Here is a 15,098-nt window from a genome sequence, read left to right on the forward strand (position 1 = left end):
CTGTCCTCAGTGAATTGTATGTATTTACTGTATTAACTGTCTTGACATGTTTTACTTACCACTGTTCGTCTTATACTTGTGATTCATTCATCCTTTACCTTTTTGTCTGTATGTTTGTTTATCTCTTTGTACTGTTTGAAGTGTGTGTCTATACCAGTAGGAGATTCGGCAGTGAGGAAGAGGTAATTTCCCTCCCTGATACACTTCCCTTTGTCCCATTTCCATTGGCTCCCACCTTGATGTAATCATTGGGATGCCAGAGGTATTTAGAGCTGTAGTGGCCGTTTTGTTCTATTATTCAAAATACAATATCTAAATCAATGTGAGTAACATTGGTACTGTTCTGCAGGTCAAAACAATGCCGCACAGATGGGTGCTAGGACCATGGGGCGCAGGAAGAGAACTATCTTCACCAAAGAGCACCTGAAGCTTCTGCGGGTGGATTTTGATGTTGATCCCTACCCAAGCATTGCTGTGAGGGAGCGCCTATCCCAAGCCACTGGCCTAACAGAATCCCGCATTCAGGTAAGCGGTTGCACACACCTTTCCCATTCAATTACGTTGTAAAAAGCACATTCTCATCTAGCTATCCCTATCTGTTGCAGGTGTGGTTTCAGAACAGGAGAGCCAGAACAATGAAGCACAGGGACCACAAAGTCTCCCCTCAGCCAGAGTCATCTCACCCTATCCCCAGTCCTTTTCTACCTACACAGTCTTTCTCCAAACTCCTCCATGGGATCAAAGATGTGACCCACCAGGTCGACATAGAGGAAGTCTCTTATTACCAGCCGCTGAGCCACAGCCAGATGCACGAGGAGGACTGCTTCTACGGTCCCTCATCTTGTCCCCCCACCTTCCCGCTCTCTCCAGGGGATGCCGGATACAGCAGTCCCTCATTCAGTGTGGGAGTGAGACATGACAGGTTCCTGGACACTATCTCTCCAGGTGCTTTGCCAGAAGCTCAATGGTGCAACGTTGCCCAAGAGTTCCCGTTCTGCTCCCAGGGGGAGGGCCAGGACTTCCACTACTCACCTCCGTCTGGACTTCTTCATCCCCAGTACGCCCACGGCGGACTCCAGTCCGTTCGTGCCAGCAGCACCTTCGACCCGTTCTCCAGTTGCCCTGCCACACCGGACTCAGCCTGCTGGGACATAGGACTTGAGAACCCCTATCCCATAGACCAGGGTTTCCTGTACAGGGAAGTCTCCGATGAGTACTCAAGTCCTTTTGGGTACTTTGATGCTGTGCAAGAAGCCCCACTACATGAACTGTCTTTCCCAGTGGCAGGACCAGTAAACACCCCTACCATATTCTAGATCTTCAATGGCAAGGGTTGCCAGCACTCCAGGTTTGAATAGGTCTAGCTCTTGTGAGAAGTAGTGCTGTTCCGGGATGGTCTCAATGAAACAAATAATGAACATTTGAATTATGTCGATGGATTTATAATCAATCCCAGAATGAGTTCGGCAACATTAAGGCATACCTGAATGTATTAGCCATGTACAATAGGACTGTTGCATGAATGAACATAGCTGCTGCGTTATGTAGGGAGGTACGTTACTACTATAATATAGGGTTAATTTATTTATTTTTAAAACATGTATTTTACCAGGTGAGTCAGTTAAGAAAAACACATATTTACTGGCTATAAAGGGTGTATAATATGAGTAGAATAATACATTGACAATTTATTTTACATAATGTATCACTATTTATTCCAAATAAACACCTACTTTGTGAACTGCTTGATATTTTATTCTCTCATAATTGACAATGAAATAGGACTACCATACCCGCAGTAATTTGAGTCATGTGTCCGGTAAGTAGCATGTGACTCCCATCTAATTTAGGAGAAGGCTTTTAAATCACTCTTCCTTTGTCATTGATAGATATATTTTTGCAGATATTAGACTACAACCAAATGGCGGAACGTGTTAGGAGGCGGATCTTAAATTGGTGTGATGTTTCCTAGACGCCTGGAAATACAGATGGCCATCACTTCCGGATTCTCTGTACGCATGTGAGACAGTTGGAAACACGTTTGTTTTGCAACTATTGTGTTTGCCCAGATGAAGTAAACAAATGCACTTCATTAACTGACTGGAAATCAAGTCGTTTGAAGTAGATTTCTCGCAGGTAATGTGGCTTTATTTCTCCGTGCCTTCATAAATTGCAATTAGCTTTGACAAGTACAGAAAACTGGTCTAAGAATATTTCGTATTCTGTATTTAAATCACACACTCCATGTATACTGAACAAAAATATAAACTCAACATGCAACTATTTCAACGATTTTACTGAGTTACAGTTCATATAAGAAAATCAGTCCATTTGAATTTAATTAGACCCTAATCAATGGTTTCACACACTGGGCAGGGGCGCAGCCATGGGTGGGCTTGGAATAGCATAGGCCCACCCACTTGGAGGCCAGGCCCAGCCAATCAGAATGAGTTTTAACCCCACAAAAGGGCTTTGTTACAGACAGAAATACTTCTGTTTCATCAGCTGTCCGGGTGGCTGGCCTCAGATGCTGCAGGTGAAGAGCCGCGTGTGGAGGTCCAGGGCTGGCGTGGTCACACGTGGTCTGCGGTTCTGAGGCCGGTTGGGCGTACTGCCAAATTATCAAAAATGACATTGGAGGCGGCTTATGGTAGAGAAATGAACATTCTCAATTACCTGGCAACAGCTCTGGTGCACATTGCTGCAGTCAGCATGCCAATTCCATGCTCCCCTAAAACTTGAGACTTCTGTGGCATTGTGTTATGTGACACAACTGCACATTTTAAGTGGCCTTTTATTGGCCACAGCGTTTATATTTTTATTCTGTGTATGTGTTACATTTAATTTGTGAATGTCCATCCATTTCGTATGATATATTACGAATTACAATTCGTATTATAGCTTACGAATTTGCTAAACTTACAACCTTCTAGGCTAGGGGTAAAGGTTAGGAGTTAGGTTAACATGCTAAATGGTTGCAAAGTAGCTAAAAAGTAGTAAGTAGTTGAAACATTGCTTAAGTTATCCATGATGAGATCGGTATCCATGGGAGAGCCATCCCTTAAGTAGACTGGAACTGTGCCCATTTTTTTCAATGGTGAACTACCTGAGTAAAACATCATTTATTCACCAGCTTTGCCTCAACTCCTTCAGAGTAGAGAGTAGCCCACCTGCCGGCAGATGGCGCTAATATTCCTTTTAGGTTGTTTTTCAATTGCATCCAACTGTAATCTATGCAGTAGGCTATACACTTGTCATGTCCCCCGGTGACCGGCTCGTACATAAAACATCCTCCATTCAGGCTGCAAGGGCGTCGATTTCCTTCTTACGTAGCTTTAATGGCGAGCCGTAAAAAAAAATAGGTAAAATTGGCGTACTGTTTAAAAAAATAAAAAAATACACCACCATGCTAGTCACTAATGCTACTTCCTGATTTGGAAAAGTGTAGAGTGTTTTGTTGACATTTGGAAAGTTTACTGACAAATTTGCTGTTTCCATCAGGCATATCGTGACTTTAAAAAAAAAGTACTTTACGTGCATAAAAGGTTGGATGGAAGCCTGGGTAGTGGCATTTCCCATCCCTTTGAGGTATGTTTTCCAACCCATCTCTCGCCGGCTCTGCAGTGTCTAAATCTAACAAAGAGGGGTTTCCGACTCCAGTGCAACTCAGTGTAAACAAGTGTAATAGTCGAAATCTGCTGGCTAAGCCAGTTGCATAGATTCCAGTTGGACGCAGTTGACAAAAACAACGTAAAAGGAACAATAGCGCCATCTGCCAGCCAGTTGGGCTAGAGTTGACAGCAGGCAAGAGTTTTTGAAATGAACCTCCAACTCATTTGAGTCGCTATGCGTCAATACTTTAAAAAAAATTACATTCTTAATCCTGTGTACCTAAGTTGCGTGCCTTTCTTAGTATTTCACAGTCAGTGGTTGTATTTGATTAACGTTTTATTAAAATGTATGGATTTCAGCAAGCAAAGGCACGCAACAACAAAGAATGCATAGGTTAATTTAAACATTTTGCACCGAGTGAGGTGTTCCTTCGACATTTTAGCTGCCAGACATCTTGCATTTCCCAACATCTTTGCAGGAGCTAGTCATTTCTATTCGCCTTGGCCACTTGTAGAGGTAGTTGGCAGCGCATCACACATTGCGGCCAAAACAAAGATGTACACACATGCAAGATGCATTTCTCACTTGATATAAAACATGGATGTAATATCTTTCTGAATATTCAGTTTTTTTGGAGAACCATCTGTAACCAGACACAGACATTTTTAAGATACTTTTTTCACTGAAACGAGAACAAAGAAAGTATTGTCAAGGACAGGTAAGTTGAAAAATCTATGGCGACGTTTTGTTTGGAGTAACATGCTGACCACCGCTCCCGTGCGTTGCAAAATAAATGTACATAAATAACATAAATGTTATTCAATCATTGCACCCACACTGCTCGGGTGTCTGCGTGGCAAGGCGCTAAAATTGAACTTGGTTCTATTTGTGATGCTTAACGCGCTCCAAGTCTTGCCTCTCCCGTCTCTTAATTGGTTTTTAGGAGCATATACCCACGTGGGTGATTGAAAGATGAACTGTGGTCCACACTCGGTTCATCTTTGTGGTAATGCTCTGTAAAGTTGTTTGCCAACCTCAAGTCCAAAGAAGAAAAATAATCCTGAAGGAAGGAGGAGAGATGACGAGAAACTAATTTGGCTCACCGTTTTATCTGTGGATTAATTGTCGGAGTAGAGGACATTGTTCATTTCAGTTAAAATAACAACCCAATGTTGATATCCCAAGACAAAGTAGCTTGCAACAGTAAGCTAGCAAGCTAAATTGCCATAATTGTTTAATGCTTTTTGATCTGTTCCCAAATTATATAATATAATTGGTTCAATGTGTTTTGATATTTCAACCTGTGTGTCCCGATTGCGTCTGGCGTGGGTGAACAAAATCAACTTGCCCGCAATGGAAGACGGACGCACGGTTGGTCAGCATGTTATGCCCAGTAATGGAAACGCATTGTTAAGTTATATCACGTTATCTGGCGTGCAAACTGTAGCTTAGGTTGAAATGAGTTCCAAGCTAAATCTGTTTGCATGGTAGCTAGCTGGACATGCAGTTAGTGTATTAACAGTCAGGTTATCTTTAGGAAGTACAAAAAGAGACTCAACACTTGAGTAAATGTCGTAACACGAAGACGACTGACTTAATGGTCGTTAAATGAGGCAAACAATTTATGATCATGTTGTTACATGTAGTTGATTGTAGGTATTGGTGCTCCCAAAACACCCACTAGCTATTAGGGCCAGGACGATACCAGTATCTCAATATTTTTTTCCATGGCAAAAATGAAAACACGAAGCTGGTAACTCTTTGTTCCTTTAAAAATTTGCTGTATGTAAAATAGTATATTTCTTACTCATACTTATTTCAGATTTCCATGAGTTGAGTGACCCTGTTGTTACTAGCAAATGCACTACAACCATTATGGGCAAGTTTCTTGACATACTGTAGGTAGTTCACTCACATACAGGGAGGTAGTTGGAACTATCTAAATTATTGTTACATGAAGCACCTAATTAAGTGGGATGTGCATAAGGCAAAGCTACATTTGATCCTCCAAGCTTCAGTTTCTGACGTGTGTGTGATTCTCAGAAAGGAGAAGATGGAGGGGAAGGAGCCAAAGAAGGAACAAAAGCGGCACCAGCAGAAGCACAGCGGGCCCAAGGCGGAGAGGAAGAAGAGCAGGAAGCAGCTGGGAACTCCTGCCGGAGATGACGAGCGCAAGAGGAACCCCAAAGCGTTTGCTGTCCAGTCAGCAGTGCGCATGGCCAAAACCTTCCACAGGTCAGCAGCATTCATATATACATGCCCCACTATACTACACTACATGAAAAATCATCCCACCATCAGCTTTCATGTTTATGTTTTTAGCATTTATTTTGTTTTGTTTCACAAGGTTTACATAGTATATTGTTGTCATTTTAGTTACTGTGACACTAATCTGTGGTTTACAAGTTCATAGAAATAACCATAGGAGTGAATGCTGTTAACATGTATCTTGAGTGGTTCAGACAGAAGGACAGACATTGAGATTTAGGAAAGCATTGTAGAGGAGGCAGCACAAAAAGTGCAGACAGACACAGTTAAACATTGTAGGAAACTATAAACACTGTTCTTTCCCCCTCTCCCAGAGCCCAGGACCTAAAGGCCAAGAAGCATCACATACCCTTGGTGGACCGCACCCCTTTAGAGCCTCCCCCGATAGTGGTGGTGGTGGTGGTAGGACCCCCCAAGGTGGGCAAGAGCACCCTCATCCGCTGCCTGATCAAAAACTTCACACGGCAGAAACTAGGGGACATCTGCGGGCCTGTTACCATCGTCTCTGGTGAGCTGAGCTTGGATGTTTCTTACAGTATTACGATCAGTTAGGTCATATTAATTAGTGCACACCATAGCAATGCAATTTGCAACCGAAAATGGAAACGAGCACTTCTTGGAAAAGTTAAGGTAGTCCCATTTGCTTCCGTTTAGTTCCTAGTGAATACAACCTTGTGTGACCACAGAGCTGTCATTTAATGTGTTGTGTTTACCTTGTGTGACCACAGAGCTGTCATTTAATGTGTTGTGTTTACCTTGTGTGACCACAGAGCTGTCATTCATTGTGTTGTGTTACCTTGTGTGACCACAGAGCTGTCATTTATTGTGTTGTGTTTACCTTGTGTGACCACAGAGCTGTCATTTAATGTGTTGTGTTTACCTTGTGTGACCACAGAGCTGTAATTCATTGTGTTGTGTTACCTTGTGTGACCACAGAGCTGTCATTTATTGTGTTGTGTTTACCTTGTGTGACCACAAAGCTGTCATTTGTGTTGCGTTTACCTTGTGTGACCACAAAGCTGTCATTTAATGTGTTGTGTTTACCTTGTGTGACCACAGAGCTGTCATTTAATGTGTTGTGTTTACCTTGTGTGACCACAGAGCTGTCATTCATTGTGTTGTGTTACCTTGTGTGACCACAAAGCTGTCATTTAATGTGTTGTGTTTACCTTGTGTGACCACAGAGCTGTCATTTAATGTGTTGTGTTTACCTTGTGTGCTAATGCCGCCGCAGTACCATCTTAATTTTCCTTTCAGGAAAGAAGAGGCGTCTTACCTTCATCGAGTGTAGCAATGACATCAATACAATGATTGACTTGGCAAAGGTTGCTGACCTGGTAAGTTAATTTGTGTATGGTAGTTGAAGCCAAAATGTCAGAATTTCAAAGGGATCGATAACTAGATCGAATTGTACTTCTTATGATATTGGCGTACGTACAGTGACTATTTGTGAGTCCCAAATGACATCCTATTCACTATATAGTACACTACTTTTGACCAGGACCCATATGGCTCTGGTCAAAAGTAGGTCATTATATAGCAAGTAGGTTGCCATTTGAGATGGACATATGAGACAATTGAATTGAACCCAGACTTCCTTACCAGACAATAAAAATAGACTTGACGTGGGGCTATAAGTGAGCTAAAGACTGACATCCCTGTGGTCCACCAGGTGCTGATGCTCATTGACGCCAGCTTCGGCTTTGAGATGGAGACCTTTGAGTTCCTCAACATCTGCCAGGTGCACGGCTTCCCGCGCATCATGGGCGTGCTCACCCACCTGGACTCGTTCCGCAACAACAAGGCCCTTCGCAAGACCAAGAAGCGGCTCAAGCATCGCTTCTGGACTGAGGTCTACCAGGTCAGCCCCGAATTAGAATGAGAAACTTTTTATCTTTGGTTTCACACCATAAATCGTATTAGCAATTGTGTGTAAGAGTGAGTGAGTCCATGCAAATAGTCTCTTAAAATGCAGGTGAGTACAGGTAGACTGGTCTGTACAGGTAGATGGGTCTGTGCAGGTAGACAGCTTAGGGTTAGCTGCTCAACAGTCTTATGGACTGGAGGTAGGAGCTGTCTCGGAACCTGTTCGTCCGAGACCTGATGCTCAGGTACTGCCTGCCGGAAGGTAGCTGAGAGAGCAGTCCGTGGCTGGAATCGTTGGCGATCTTCCGAACTTTCTCAGTGACCGCCTGGTGTAGATGTCCTGCTGCCTGCATGACTGGGCAGTCTTCACCACCCTCTGTAGAGCCTTGTGGTTCAGGCCGGGTAGTTGCCGTACCAGGCGGTGATGAAGCCAGACAGAATGCTCTCAATGGTGCACCTGTAAAGGTCCCTGAGGATCTGAGGGGCCAAGCCAAATCTCTACAGCCGTCCTGTAGTCTACGATCACCTCCTTGGTTTTCCTGAGGTTGAGAGGTTATTGTCCTGGCACAACTGCCAGGGCTCTAACCACCTATCTGTAGGCTTTCTCGTCATTGTCGGTGATCAGCCCTATCACCGTCGTGTCGTCAGCAAACTTGATGATGGAGTTGGTTTGGCCAGGTTTTTGTGAAGTATTTTTATTGGTTTTCACAAATATATTCAAACGGTACTGAGCATGGATAATACCAAAAGAAACAACAACTGAACACCATACTGTAACTAAATATATACAATCTATATATACACAATCTATAGCTAGCACATTTCATATTTAATTTCTTGGCAAGAGCTGAGATATTTCTGATGTGCTAGATAAACCTAGGAGTTAAATTAGCGGCGTTGGCCAGTCTGTGCCAACCCTGCACGTCCCCATCATACATCCTGCGACTCAGCTTTTTTCTCTTGTGCTATCGAAGTGACAAGTTGACTTGTGATTTTCTTAGGCTTGTCTTGATAAGACGTTTAAAAAAGTGCACACTCTCTGTCAGAGCTTGTAAATGTGTTATGTGTTAAAGGCTAACAATCTCATAAACAAGACATACGGAACCTAATCCAACACAAGTCCCTTTCCTGAACAGTGTTCCACGTCCCCTCTTTGTTCCCACAGGGTGCCAAACTCTTCTACCTGTCCGGTATGGTGTACGGGGAGTACCAGACCCAGGAGGTCAAGAACCTGGGCCGCTTCATCTCCGTCATGAAGTTCCGCCCGCTGGTGTGGCAGCAATCTCATCCCTACGTCGTGACCGACCGACCGGTGAGTGTCCAGACCTTTTAGAGCAATGTGCTTGTAATGGAACGTAGCCAGAACTCATTCAGAGTAGGGAAAGTGACATGGATCAAATCAACTAACTACCAGGGAGAAGCAGTACCCAAACTTTGGGCAAGTGGTGTGTACTGTATGTTGCTATTATTGTTTTGTAAATGCTATGCTGCTGTTGAATGGTGCCATGTATGGTTGTGTGTAACAGAGCTGTTTTCTAATAGAAGTAATGTTTATGGTTTGTGTGTGTGTTGTGCACACTTGCGTGCCTGTGAGCGATGGATCCTAGCACCCTGCTTCCGTTTTCAAATGTTCTTGTTGAACTGTACCCCTTCACTGTTCCTCGATCACACTCGCCATCTACACAGCATGGAGGATTTGACGGACCCTGAGATGGTGAGGGTGGACCCCAAGTGTGATCGTACTGTATCTCTCTATGGCTACCTGAGAGGGACATACTTGAAGAATAAAGGCCAGGTCCATATCCCTGGTATGTATGCTCATTGGGTTAAGAGCAAATAAGAATCTGAGCCCTTTTGAGGAACACTAACTTGTAGAGAATAGATTAATTTAATACTGCATCAATACTCTCACACCTAGCACATATTGAGATGCACTATTCACATTCACCTATGTATTTAGCAAATAAACAGCATGTGGTTACTGCGGTGGTGTGTTTGGGAAATGTTTCACTCCTACACAGTTGTACAAAAGTGGGGTTTTGAAAACATCGATTCTGAAAGCTATATTGTCTTAACATTGGGCAATTTGGTTTGAAACCTAACACATGATGGCACCCTCTGCAGGTGTAGGGGACTTTGCGGTGGCAGACATCAGCTTCCTGCCAGACCCCTGCGCTCTGCCTGAAGTTCAGAAGAAGAGGGCGCTGAACGAGAAGGAGCGGCTGCTCTACGCTCCCATGGCAGGGGTCGGGGGGGTCGTGTACGATAAGGACGCAGTGTACATCGGCCTGCCCGGCGGCCACGTCAATCAAGAACAGGTCAGTTCCAACCCCCGGGCCATGTTCAGTAAGACTCAAAAAAGGAAAATACTGAAACATTTAACAAAAAATAAAAAAACTATGTATTTTTATTGGTCAAAGTCAGATAGTTGATAGATGTGATATGGAAGTCCTCCTGAATATAATTGACTCCTGTTATATACAATGGCTTGAGACTGTTGTAATGAGTGTACTAAACCAAAAGTGTCATGGGCCATTGAAAATTCCCTCTCCCCTGAACCTAGATAATGTCCAGAGGATTTTTGTAATGTAATTTTGGTAACACGCTCCTTTAATCAGTCATTTCTGTCCCGTGTCCACTAGGAGGAGGTCCGTCCCACCACAGAGTTGGTCCAATCCCTCATCGGTACACACACCACCCTGGATGCCAAGATAGCCGCCAGCAAAGTCTCACTATTCACAGGGGCGGCTGCCCTGACCCCCGGGGAAGTGGAGCAGGAGGAGGAGAACGGGTTAGTGACGCTCGCGCATCTTGGAAATCTCAAATGATACCCTATTCCATATATTGATTGTGTGCTACTTTTGAAAGCCACTAAGGAATCATTTGAGACACAGCCTCATTGTTAAAATTGGTTAGACTAATTGTCAAGAGTCGCAGCCCTAAAATCTGTCAGTCCTTGCAATTTTGAGAGTCGCTACATTTCTCTAGTCCTAATCCTCAGCTTTATAGCAAACTAAGTGGCTGCCGTTTTGTTCTTTTATGAAATAAAAAGTGGACCCTTAAATAAAGGAATAAAGAAAATGATATACATTTTTGCCTCTGACTTGTGTTGGTCTCCATCTTGTCTTACAGGCTGACGTCAGGACCCCAGGAGAGCCGAGTCTGGGACCCTGAGACACAGCGAGAGAGGAGGAAGGCTGTCTTCACTGAAGAGGAAGATGACGATGATGACAGCGAGGGTAGCAGTGACGAAGAGGGGGACGAGGAAGGAAAGTCTGAAGAAGAGGATGAGGGGGAAAACAAAGGGGAAGAAGAAGAAACTGTTTTGAAGAAAGAGGCAAAGGACAGAATTGAACCAAAAGAGAAGCAAGGAATAAAGACCATCCCTTCGGTGAAGAGACAGAAGATGGAGGAAAGGAAAGTGGAGAAAGAGCCAGTGGTGGAGGTACCTGCCTTTGCAGACAGTGAGGATGAGCTGGAAATGAGTGAGGAGGAGGAAGGAGAAGGGGGGAAGGGAGAGCGGGAGAGTGAAGGAGAGGAAAGTGATTCGGAGGGGGAAGACGATGAAGAAGACGGTGCAGTGGAAAAGGGTGATCTCAAACCAATAGACTCGGGTCATTGCTCGGAGGAAGATGCGAGTGATTCAATAGAAGATGACTGTGAAACCAATGTCTCGGGCAAAGAAAGCAAGAAGTCAAATGCCACCTCCAAAATGGAAGAGGAAGATGAGGAGATGGAGGGAGGAGAGCTGTGCTATGAAAGTGCAGGTAATATTAGGTCTATTCAGCGTATTTCCATTGTGACCCCTCCCCCTTGTCTATACTACCTCTTCAGGGTCCACAGATTTTGTTCAATAATGCTGCTCTGAATTTAATACCAAGTTGAGTACTTGAATCAGGTGTGTTAGTGGCAGGCTGGAACAAAAACCTGCACACACTGGTGTAAGCAATATTGTGATGGATGCACCTTACTCCAACAGTTGTCTGTTGAATTCAAAACCAACCTAGCCCTTACTCTCTAGGCACTCCTGTAGATCTGACAGGACTGGATAGGTTTCTTGCCTTGTGATAGGATAATCTAATGACCTATCCAATCATATTAAATTTACAGGACTGCCTAGGAGCTAAGGGTCGATTTAGCATTCAGAATGCGTGCTTCGGTCTGCCATATTGCTTTCGCCTTGTGAATACTGATGGGGAGGGGAAGTGGCAAAACGGAACAAGAACTGAAGTTGGAATCAATAATTAATTTGACCTTTGACCCTAACCACCTCATGTTTCTCAGGGGCACTGCGGTGGAAGGAGGGTCTGCAACAGAAAGCGTCGGAGGCGTTTCTACGGCAACAGCGCGCCGCCCCCAACCTGCGTAAACTGGTGTACGGCACAGGTAACGTCTCCTCCTCGGTTTCAGTAACAATATTATAATTTTTTGCTGTTAATTTTACTGCCATTTTCCCTTTCATCCTAATGTCATGGCGGTCTTGTTTGTTGTCTATTCATTAATGCACACTATAGCATAATGTTTAGCAATGAAAATTAGCATTTGTTATTGGACTATTTTGCCCCATTTGCTTCTGTTTGTGCCTAGCCTTGATTTCTGACTGACTACGCTTGTCTCCTTCAGTGGCAGAGGATGAACGTGATGGGGAGGAGGATGAAGAGGAGCTGGGAGGGCTGTTTCGAGTCAGCCGCCCCGAGAAGGGCAAGAAGCATCGTGCGGATGGTGTGGACTGCTCCCGTTTTGACCCCGATGCCGCTCGCAATTGGGACCTGGAAGAGGTAAAAGAAATCTACAAAACCATATTGTAGCGCCCCTTTCCTTTGTCCCATCTCTTTTACTACAGGGTTTATCTTCCTCTGGGACCCCAAGGGTTGCACATTTTTGTTTTAACCCAGCACTAGCACACCTTATTTGGCACTGGACATTTTAAAGTGTGGAAAGACCAACAGTTGGAAGAAAGGCATTAAGTAAGACGTTAGAAGGAGCTATGGATGGAGGCATCCATACATTTCATATTCTTACCTGGGTTGGGGTCAATATAATTTAGTTTCCATCAATTCAAGAGATGAATTACATTTAATTGATAATATTTTTTCTAATTGACACAAATATTGTTTCCTCAGATGCTGGACTCGATACGGGACTGTTTTGTGACGGGGAAATGGGAAGACGATCAAGATGCTGCTACATTGCTGAAAGAGGATGGTAAAGGAGTTGCTGCTCGTTTCTCAATGATGTTGGGATTGTTTTCATGACTTTCTTTGTCTTATCCTTAAGTGCGTTATAACTGCAATTTGTCCCATTTTAAATGCAATCTGTAAAGGTCGACTCCTGTGTTCACATCAAATAGGGTAAGCAGAGAGCAGTTGAAATTCATCTTCCCCAATTCAAATTATTTTCATGTGCTCCGGATATGGGCTCATATTCCCAACAGAGTAGTCCCAATCCATCAGGGCTATGTACTGTATAGCAGAAGTCCACTGTTCATTATCACCCCCTTGCTAACTCGCTCTTCTTTTCTCTTTTAGAGGAGCTGTATGGCGACTTTGAGGACTTGGAGACAGGGGCGGTGCACAAGGGGAAAGCTGCCAAGCCAAGGAAGAAAGTGATGATGATGATGAAGAGGAGGAGAAGCTGATGATGGTGGACGACGAGACCCAGAAGAACAAGCGTCTGGAGAAGAAATGGCGGCTGAAGGAGCGTTTCGACACGGAGTACGATGACGGAGACGCCACCTACTTTGACGACCTCAAGGAGGAGATGCAAAAACAGGCAGAGGTGAGGGGTTATGGGGTCATAGGTAAACGTTTGATATGACAGGAGACAGAAGTCTCTTGCCCTGTTTGAGTACTTCAGAAATGCCTCCTTTGTCCTTGATGTAATCACAGATAAAAATAAATAAATAATGTTTTGTGTAGGTATTTTGACACTTCATTTAGACAGTTATGAAATGAGTGGGGGTTACAGTCAGGTGGGAGAAACAGTGGGAAGGGTGGATGCAGGCAATGTTCCCTAAAAAATGTAGTCACTGAGCAAATTTCAGGTCTGCTGAGCGCAAACTTTAATTTGTGAACTTCCGGTGCACGTTTACTGTGCACACTCAGGCTGTACCCGCTTTAAGTTCGTTTTAACAGTGGCCAAGTAGCCTACTGTGGCTATTTGATCATAATGTAGGCCATACAAAAACAATGAAGAACATTTTTGTATGGAAATAGCTGTTCTATCATTCAGCCTGCAGTAGCAGCCAATATGTGGTGTTCAATGCCTACATTTCATTAGAGTTAAAAAAATAAAAATACAGTTGAAGTCGAAAGTTTACATATCCCTTAGCCAAATACATGTAAATTCAGTTTTTAACAATTCCTGACATTTAATCCTAGTAAAAATTCACGGTCTTAGGTCAGTTAGGGTCACCACTTTATTTTAAGAATGTGAAATGTCAGAATAATAATAGTAGAGATTTATTTCAGCTTGTACTTCTTTCATCACATTCCCAGTGGGTCAGAAGTTTACATACTCTAATTATGCCTGTTTAACTTGGGTCAAATGTGTAGCCTTCCACAAGCTTCCCACAATAAGTTGGGTGAATTTTGGCCTATTCCTCCTGACAGAGCTGGTGTAACTGTGTCAGGTTGTAGGCCTCCTTGCTCGCACATGTTTTTTCAGTTCTGCCCACAAATAATAGTTTCTATAGTATTGAGGTCAGGTCTTTGTGATGGCCTCTCCAATACCTTGACTTTGTTGTCCTTAAGCCATATTGTCACAACTGTAAGTATGCTTGTGGTCATTGTCCATTTGGAAGACCCATTTGCAACCAAGCTTTAACTTCCTGACTGATGTCTTGAGATGTTGCTTCAATATATCCACGTAATTGTCCTTCCTCATGATGAAGTGCACCAGTCCCTATTGCAGCAAAGCACCCCCACAATATGATGCTGCCACGCCCGTGCTTCACGGTTGGGATGGTGTTCTTCGGCTTGCAAGCCTCCCCCTTTATCCTCCAAACATAACGATGGTCATTATGGCCAAACAGTTCTATTTTTGTTTCATCAGACCAGAGGACATTTCTCTAAAAACTACGATTTGTCCCCATGTGCGTTGCAAACCGTAGTCTGGCTTTTTTATGGTGGTTTTGGAGCAGTGGCCACTTCCTTGCTTCCTTGTCGATATAGGACTCGTTTTACTGTGGATATAGATACTTTTGTACCGGTTTCAGCCAGCATCTTCACAAGGTTATTTGCTGCTGTTCTGGAATTGATTTGCACTTTTCGCACCAAAGTACATTCATCTCTAGGAGACAGAACACGTCTCCTTCCTGAGCGGTATGATGGCTGCGTGGTCCCACTACCAAT

The 15,098-nt window shown here is 43.8% G+C and overlaps 2 protein-coding genes across 2 annotated transcripts in view; both read left to right on the forward strand.

The window, feature by feature from the left end:
• Positions 1-1,316, forward strand: LOC139376969 (uncharacterized). The gene is made up of 3 exons (XM_071120003.1): positions 1-182; positions 350-525; positions 606-1,316. Exons 2-3 carry the CDS (start codon positions 370-372, stop codon positions 1,314-1,316), a joined length of 867 nt encoding a protein of 288 aa, XP_070976104.1. The 5' UTR covers positions 1-182; positions 350-369.
• Positions 1,317-5,661: 4,345 nt separating this feature from the next.
• LOC139380489 (ribosome biogenesis protein BMS1 homolog) overlaps positions 5,662-15,098 on the forward strand; it is a 30,335-nt gene continuing 20,898 nt past the window's right edge. The window contains 14 exon segments of the mRNA XM_071123189.1: positions 5,662-5,847; positions 6,195-6,388; positions 7,138-7,217; positions 7,553-7,741; positions 8,912-9,053; positions 9,432-9,554; positions 9,871-10,064; positions 10,389-10,537; positions 10,879-11,513; positions 12,031-12,132; positions 12,370-12,524; positions 12,870-12,951; positions 13,275-13,331; positions 13,334-13,524. Of these exon segments, the coding sequence (XP_070979290.1) occupies positions 5,666-5,847; positions 6,195-6,388; positions 7,138-7,217; positions 7,553-7,741; positions 8,912-9,053; positions 9,432-9,554; positions 9,871-10,064; positions 10,389-10,537; positions 10,879-11,513; positions 12,031-12,132; positions 12,370-12,524; positions 12,870-12,951; positions 13,275-13,331; positions 13,334-13,524 (2,475 nt within the window). The 5' untranslated portion in view covers positions 5,662-5,665.

This window comes from Oncorhynchus clarkii, chromosome 2 (genome assembly GCF_045791955.1).
Source record: "Oncorhynchus clarkii lewisi isolate Uvic-CL-2024 chromosome 2, UVic_Ocla_1.0, whole genome shotgun sequence".
Classification (NCBI taxonomy): Eukaryota; Metazoa; Chordata; class Actinopteri; order Salmoniformes; family Salmonidae; genus Oncorhynchus; species Oncorhynchus clarkii.

Coding starts and splice junctions, on each gene's coding strand:
- LOC139376969 (XM_071120003.1), top strand. CDS start 370: ATGGGTGCTAGGACCATGGGGCGCAGGAAGAGAACTATCTTCACCAAA. Junction 526..605: donor TAACAGAATCCCGCATTCAG/GTAAGCGGTTGC, acceptor TATCTGTTGCAG/GTGTGGTTTCAGAACAGGAG.